Source organism: Astyanax mexicanus, chromosome 6, assembly GCF_023375975.1.
Source record: "Astyanax mexicanus isolate ESR-SI-001 chromosome 6, AstMex3_surface, whole genome shotgun sequence".
Classification (NCBI taxonomy): Eukaryota; Metazoa; Chordata; class Actinopteri; order Characiformes; family Acestrorhamphidae; genus Astyanax; species Astyanax mexicanus.
Window position 1 is genome coordinate 57,872,071 of NC_064413.1, and position 7,930 is coordinate 57,880,000.

At 48.0% G+C, this 7,930-nt stretch overlaps 1 protein-coding gene across 3 annotated transcripts in view; it reads right to left on the bottom strand.

The window, feature by feature from the left end:
* Positions 1-442: 442 nt before the first annotated feature.
* Positions 443-7,930, bottom strand: part of LOC103045221 (SH3 and multiple ankyrin repeat domains protein 1) — an 84,102-nt gene continuing 76,614 nt past the window's right edge. For 2 of the 3 annotated variants that reach the window (XM_049480362.1, XM_049480361.1), the window contains 3 exons: positions 5,251-7,930; positions 2,250-3,536; positions 443-1,627 (listed from right to left, as the gene is read on the bottom strand). The exon at positions 5,251-7,930 is cut by the window's right edge and continues 292 nt beyond it. In XM_049480362.1, the coding sequence (XP_049336319.1) occupies positions 1,546-1,627; positions 2,250-3,536; positions 5,251-7,930 (4,049 nt within the window). In that variant the 3' untranslated portion in view covers positions 443-1,545. Of the gene's footprint in view, positions 1,628-2,249; positions 3,537-5,250 lie in introns of those variants that run through there. The other variant, XM_049480363.1, reaches the window with a different exon arrangement.

Genomic DNA, 7,930 nt, shown 5'->3' on the forward strand with positions numbered 1-7,930 from the left:
GGTTGAATGGTTGGGATTATATAGTTTAGGGTTGGATGGTTTGGGTCAGATGGTTTAGGTTGAATGTTTTAAGGGTTGGATGGTTGGGAGTATATACAGTAGTTTAGGGTTGGATGGTTGGGGTTGAATAGTTGATGATTAGATGGTTTAGGGTTAAGATGGTTGGGATTATATAATTTAGGATTGAATGGTTTGGGGTTGGATGGGTCAAGGTTGGATGGGTCAAGGTTGGATGGGTTAGGACTGAATGGGTCAGGGTTGGATGGTTTAGGGTTAGGTGGGGTTTAATGTTTGGGACTGGGTGGTTTGAAGGTCGGAATTCAAACATTTGATGGTTTAATGGCTGATATTAGGAGATCTGATGGTGTGATAGTTGGAATCTATAAGGTTTTGGGGCTGGATATTTGAGTTTTATTCAGGTCATAACAAGAACAGTGGGAGCTGGAGTATAATTATCATTTATTCAAACATCTTAATCATTAATCTCAGATCATCACCATCATAAATATCATTCTTACATAGCAACAGAAATACCTGATAAATCTAAATAACTCTGCATAAACATCTTCATAATGTATTTATATATTTATATATATCCAAGTTCTCAATAATTTCATAGATTTTACTAATAATTTCCTAAAATATTCTCTCAAATAAAATGAAGTTATCCTATTCTCTCTGAGCCCACCTCCACACACACTCTTACACACTTATATAGGTGTGTGTTGTTTTTGTGTGTACATGTGTTTGTGTCTGATTTGTGTGTGTGTATGTGTTTGTGTGTGTGTGTGTGTGTGTGTGTGTGTGTGTGTGTGTGTGTAAGCTGCACAGAGAGCAGATGAAGAGAAACTAAACCCGAAGGGAGGATTCACTGCGTTCTGCTATCTGGAAGACCGATTATGCTTACAGCGTTATAATGTTTATGTACTTAACTGTTAAATGCTGATTATTATTCTTATTACCATTATCATCATCATTATCATTATTATTATGAATGGAAATAGAAATCGTAGTGCAAATGTTCCTTAATCACCCTCATCATCATTATCACCATCACCACTGTCATCACCACCATCAACCTCCTCTTCCTCATTGGCGTGTGTTTGATGCTGAGGGTGAGGAGAACATTGGCTGCACAAAGTTTTACAACAATAAAGATCATTGTATTACTAATCAATAAACTTTACATCAGCGCGATTGGCGTTCAGCAGCAGAGGAACACCGCCCTCGACGTCGTCAGTAAACAAAATCAAGCCGGCTCTCACTTCAGTTCATGAAGGATCAAGAGGAATGCACTGCAGGTCCCACTCGTCCATCTGACGAGGTCCTGTCCCCCCGTCTCCGGGGACGGCGCTGATCCGAAGTGGTGGAGCAGATTAACACAGAGTAGAAGAGATGCAGAGTTCAGTCTCCCTGGGGGATGACCGAGTGTTTAAGAGTCGTTTACGCTGCTCGTACAGCGTCACCGTCTTTAGAGACGCTGTCTTCTCCCACGTACTGTTGTCCCAGTTCATAGCCCTGCTCAGTCTGCGGTGTAGAACGTCCTCAGCTCTGACTGCCCTCGTCCCTCAGACGCTCGTTCAGACCCTCGGAGGAAACGGTAGATACGGAGAATGGAGACGACAGCCTGAACCAACAAGAAACAACGAGAAGAAAAACAATGAGACTTCAGACGTTCTTAAGAAAAGAAAAGAGGTGACTCCTGCACCAGACACACTACAATTCACCATCCAGGATAAAGTATGTCATTTATTTATAGAGCAGATTTAAACCTGTACACACTATATAATATACAGAATTTCTTTGATTTAACCAAATTAAAGTCCTCTGGAATATAATCAAGAGGAAGATGGATGATCACAAACCATCAAACCACCAAACTGAACTGCTTGAATTTTTGCACCAGGAGTAAAGCAGCATAAAGTTATCCAAAAGCAATGTGTAAGACTGGTGGAGGAGAACATGATGCCAAGATGCATGAATGTCCCAAGTCTGGTCCTGGGGACAGTTTTTTCTTGGCCATTGCCATCACTATTAGAATATTTGGGAAAATGTCATATGTATATTGCATTATTGGGTTACCAAAGATAGTTAAACCAAAGAGCTAAATAAATTTACAAACAGGTATTTAATGAAAAACATAAATATTAATTGTTCTTTACGTTTCTGTTTTTGGATTTAGATCTAAAACTCTTTAAAAGTGGTTTGGACAGCATGTGTTCTGCCTGTCGGTTTCTGGTTCTCCTCACCTGTCGGTAAGCCTCTTTAACGCACGTTCGATGTTCATGCGATGTCCGACACGGCTTACTCCGAGATCCAGAAAGTCCTCCTTGGTCAGAGATGGCAGGTGAGAGCCATCAATCTCATTGTCCAGAAAACGCTCTCGATGCTCCGCCAGGTTCAGGTAGGTTAGCCAATCAGCGACGTCGTATTTGCTCCAGTAAGGGAGGGGCTTGGATGCAAAAGGTCGGTTGGGTGGAGGAGGTGTGAGGGTTGGTGGGTAGCTCATACAGGAAGGGGAGGATCCACCAGACAGGAAGTGGGTAGGGGAAAGGGAGCGAGAGACTAGCAAGGGGTTAGGCGGCTGGGCGGAGGAAGATGACATTAGCGGCGGCGTCTGAGGGAAGAAGTGCTCGGCTAGAGGATGGGTGCTGGAAGGAGGAGTGAGGGGAGCCTGCAAATCAAATGGAGATCCGAAGAGAGGGGCGGAAGGGAAGAGAGGGAGGGAGGACGGACGTGGAGGACCCGGCTGCGGTCGGTCCGAGCAGGAGATTAGCGGACTCGGAGCTCGGCGGCGCTGACCGTGACACTCTGAGCGCCGCGACTCCGAGGCAGAAAACAGCTCCATGGCCTTAGCGCGATACTTGGCGCGATGCTTCGGGGAAGTGGGGTACGGGGAGTAGGATGGGGAAAGAGGGGGATGAGAGAGGGAGGAAGGAGAAAGAGGTGGATGAGTGAGAGATATAGGTGAGATGGGAGGATGAGCGTATGTTGGAGGGGATAGAGGAGCGTGGGCGAGGGACAGAGGAGATAGAGGGGCGTGGGGGAGAGAGGGAGGAGACAAAGGACAGTGAGAAAATGAGAGAGGAGAAGGAGAGTGGGTCCAGTTGACGTAGGGAGGGGGTTGAGCCGGGCACTGGGCGAGAGGAAGAGGCGTCAGGCTGGGGGTCAGAGGACTGGTAGGCAGCGGATTTGGGTTCAGGGTTGGGGTCAGAGGCGAGGAGGGGACAGGATTAGTGGTTATTGTAGGAGTTAAGGGGTTTGGACTGAGATTTGGAGTTAATGGGTTAGTGGTAAAAGGGGTGGGGGTTAAAGAATTAGGGGCTAAAGGGTTTGGGGGTAAGGTTGAGGTAAGTGTGGGGGTCAGAGGGTTAGGGGACATGGCTGGGGTTAAGGGGTTAGGGGTAATAGTCGGGGGTAACGGAACAGTAGGTGAAGTGGGGGACAGAGCTCTCTGAAGTGTCTGAGCAGAGGTGGGGAGGAGGGATGGCTGGGCATGACCTGTGGGAAGTAATGAAGACAGGTCTTCTGAAAACCTGCAAGAGCAATAGGTAATGATAGAGAGGGGAGAGATAAACCAGAAAGAGAAAATACACAGGAATAGAAAATCATAAAAACTGCCTTTGGGGTGAATACAGAATGTGCTTTTTCGAGCACACGAGGCGTTCACTGCCTGACCAGGAATTTAGAACTACTCCAGCTGTGAATGACACCAATCCTAGCACTGACAGGGCATCATTCTGAGACGACATTACAGAGTTCTGCAGGGCTGAGTGCTGGGTTCTCTGCGTTTCCATTGTCTAACAGGAAACTTGTCATTGTTTTGACAACCGTAGTGTCTCCAGCCTTACCACCAGGCTTTATATTAATAAATAATAAAAGCCCACAAATGTATTAAAGACTTATTAAAGTGGATACAGTCATGCATTGAGAGATATAGTAACAGTAAAAGCACTATTAAATTAGGTTTTTCAACAAGCTAATGGACAATGCATCTGATTCATAGGAAATAAATAAAATAAATAAATAAGAACACCAAAAAAATAAAGAAGAGAGACCCAACCTTGCCCACACAGACCACACACACATTTAAAATTAAGTGGCTGTGTGTTCAAGCCTTCTAAATGGTGTTTCTATTAAAAGTAATACAGGAACTGATATAATGTAAGTGGTGTAATTATCCATTTGCGATGCAATAATAGTTAGAGGAACTATTCACAATTCTATTGTCACTTATTCTCAACATTTATTTAAATGTGTTTAATGTAACTAGGAAAACAAAACTACTAGCACTGAAGACTAAACTAATGTTATTCCTTTACCAAAAGTGAACACTTTGCACTATAGCCATGCAACCATAGGCTTTAAAGTCCATTTCCTGTTTCTCTTTCTAGGTTAGTACCATCAATCCTCCAGCTCCTTGCAGGTAGCCTTAGGCTCAATCCCAGTTCACCCCTCGGCCCTAATACTTATTCCTAACCCTTCTTTTTGAGTGTAATTGTTCCGTTAGAATTGGGAAATCCTTCAAGCACCCAATACGTCATCAGAAGGAATAAAGTTCATAACCTAGCTGTTGATTAACTGTAGTTAACTTTAGGGCGTATTTAATTGTATGTCTTCAGAAAGGGGGAGATGGTGCAGAAATGTTTTTATTCCTCTGTGATGGGGAGCTGAAATTAGATTTTTTAGCTTTTATTTAATTAAATTGTATTTTTAAATTGTAATTGTATTTTTCTGCTTTAAATGCTGCAGCCGTTGCAATCTGATGGACCATTTAAGGTAGAAAGGCCAAGTTAGATAAGCCTGCTACTGAGACAAACTACTAGCGATCTCCATATGAAGCCCTATCCCTTGCCCTAACCTACCCTTCCAGCCTTAATAAGAATTGGGACACCCATACCCCTTGCTGTGACCATGCAAAACAGAGGGGAAGGGGTAAGTTGTAGGGCCAAGGGGTGAAATGGGATTGGACCTTAATTTTGTGATCCCCAATTCAATCAAGCCAACTTAAATTAGTACCAAAGCTGTTTTAAGATGCAACAAATATAAAAGCAACAACAATTCTAAAAAAGCCAATTTATATCAGAGAAGAGCAGATTAATCAACAGGAATTATCTATTTTTTGCATTAGTCCTAACTGCCAGCTAACCCAGCATTTTCTGAGTTTCCAGAGACCAGCATCGGGATTCGCTGTTCTACAGGATCATGCAGTGTGTAAATTAGTTGTGGGAGTAGTAGACAGCGTCTGACCTTTGGGACTGCTGCAGCCCTTGACCCTGCCAGCCCCCCAGCTGCTGCAGCTTGTTGCTGAGTTCGCTGATGATGCTGGCCTTCACACTGGAGAGAGGAGAGTTCAGCCGGCGGTCCATAAAACCCGGAGACTTCATCATCGCCTCCAATACAGCCCTCTCGCCCATCACGTCCTCGTCTGGCCTGTAGAAGCTGGGAGCTGCGCTGGTCTGACGGCGTAAGGATGGAACACTTCGGCCACCCTCTGTGTGTGGGTGCATTCTGATGGCGTTGTGTGGGTGTGGGTGTGGCTTAGTGAGCGGGGGCGGCGGCGGTTTGCTTCTGTGCATCTGTGTTTTGGCGTGCATGTCGTTGTGTGTTTTAACAGGGTGCCTGTCAGGGTTGGACATAGATGATTCCAGGGACACTCGTCTTCCCGCCTTCACCTCGTCCCTCAGCCTGCCGCTCTCGATGCTAACCCTTCTCTCCTGTTGCTGTTTCCTTTCTCTCTGTTCTCTGATGTGTTTCTCCATGTGATGGTCACTGCTGCTGTGGCTGTCCTCAATCCCAGAATCCACCACTGCTTCCGACCACTCACGGTTTTTGACTGGTGGTGGGTGATGGTCACCGGTAACAACTGCCATGCTCGCCGAAGGAGTCGTCATAGTGACCGTTACCACAGCAGCATTTCCTGTGGCTATGGCAGCAGTTGTCATGGTGGCGTAGGTAAGGGTAGCGCTGCGGTCCTGGGACTGATAGAAAAGTGGTAGAGGCCTGTGCAAAGAGGCGGGGTCTGAGGACGTGGGCGGAGCAGAGGGAGAAGAGGATGAAGGGAAGGTTTGAGGAGATGGAAGCGATGGGGAAAGAGCTGATTGGGTCAGATTAGCCACTTCACTGTCGTAGGATGTCAGGCTGGAGGCAGCAGAGTCTCCTGCCTGTGGAGAAGGAAGAGGGGGCTGAGGGGGTTGCGGAGGTTGCGGTGGATTTGCTGGGGGTATTTTCGGGCACAGCTGGGGTGGGGGGATCAGTGGAGACGGTGGAAAGAGATAGGGATGGACGATTGCAGAGGGATGACAGGACTGTGAGTGGGACTGAGTGTCAGGGAGAGACTGTGAGCCTTCAGTGGGTTTTGGAGGTTCAGGGGTATGCAACGGTTTATGGTCCTGCAGAGATTGTGGTGCCGACTGTGTCTGTGGGTTTTGTTCATTTTGCTGTTGTTGGTGCTGTTGGTGTTGATGGTGCTGATGATGGGTGTACACTGGTGTTCCCTGTGTTGATCCATCCACTCCATTAGCAAACTGCAAAGGAGGGGGCAGAGGTTCTGCAAACACAAACTCATCTGCAACATCCACGGATGGAGCTGGAGGTGGCAAAACCATTACGCTTCCTCCACTCTCTCCCACTGGATCTCCTCCTGTTTCTTCCTCCCTTTCTCTGTCTGTCAGTCTGTCTCTATGCATGGTTCTCTCTCCTCCTCTTGCAGATTCTTGGGCAGGGCTGGAGGAACCATGACCTATGTAGCCGGTAGCGTTACTGCTTACCTCACTCTCCATGCGCAGTAAGGAAGGTCTGCGCGGAGCCTGATTTGGCCCCTTTCCATGCCCTTCCCTCTCTCTAAGGAAAGTCTGATACTGATTGGCTCTGTCACCTGTAAAACGTACCTTCTGAACCTCCTTGCCCTCCCTGTCCACAGTATCACCACTGTATTCCCCAGAACCCATCCCACTTCCTCCCAACTGCAACATCCGGGGGGACTGTGGTCGGCTCAGAGGGGATTGCGCTGTTGATGTAGGCGTGGTACCCGTGCCACTGAGATAATGGGCAGCATGTGTCTGGTGTATGTAGTGGGAAGTGGCCGAGTGGTGTTGGGGGTGCTGTGGGGGCTGAGGTTGTGGAGGGTGGTGGGGGGGCTGAGGGTGCTGAGGGTGCTGAGGGTGCGGAGGGTGGGGTGGGGGTTGAGGGGGCTGAGGATGCTGAGGGTGCTGAGGATGTTGGGGATGCTGGGGATGTTGATGATGCTGAGGGTGCTGAGGATGTTGGGGATGCTGAGGATGTTGAGGATGCTGAGGGTGCTGAGGATGTTGAGGATGCTGAGAATGCTGGGGATGCTGATGATGCTGAGGATGCTGAGGATGTTGAGGATGCTGAGGGTTGTGGGTAGTAGAGGGAAACACTCCAGCAGTGGAAAATTGACGACCAAAATGTCTTTCCTCCCTGCGAGTACGGCGATCATCCTTTAGTGCCCGTTCTCGAGCAGCTAGAGCCAGACCCAGGGGGCTTGCAGGGTCCAAAACCTTCCCAGTTAGAGGGTGGATGAAGGTTGTGGCATGGTGAGGGGTGGCTGAGGCATACTGTGGAAGGCCAAAGGCAGGTGGCATGCTGCCAGCATCACTAGAAAAAAGACCTTCATCGATAGACTTTGATGGGCGGAGGCGAGGGGTGGTGCCAGTTTCGGATGGGGTTTGGCCGGACTCCATCTCGTCCAGCATGTCCTCCTCAGAGGAGTAGAAGAATGAAGTGCTTTTCCTGCGAGAGTCACGGTAGCGCTCTCTCTCTCGTCTGGCTGTACCGCCGCTGCTTAGATCCGGACGTTCCGATGACTGAATAGGTGGCAGGGCTGGCGGCAGGGCGGGAGAAGTCTCTGGACCAGGAGGCTCCTCCTCTTCGTCATCCAGCTGAGGAGGAGGCTCTGCCTCCACAC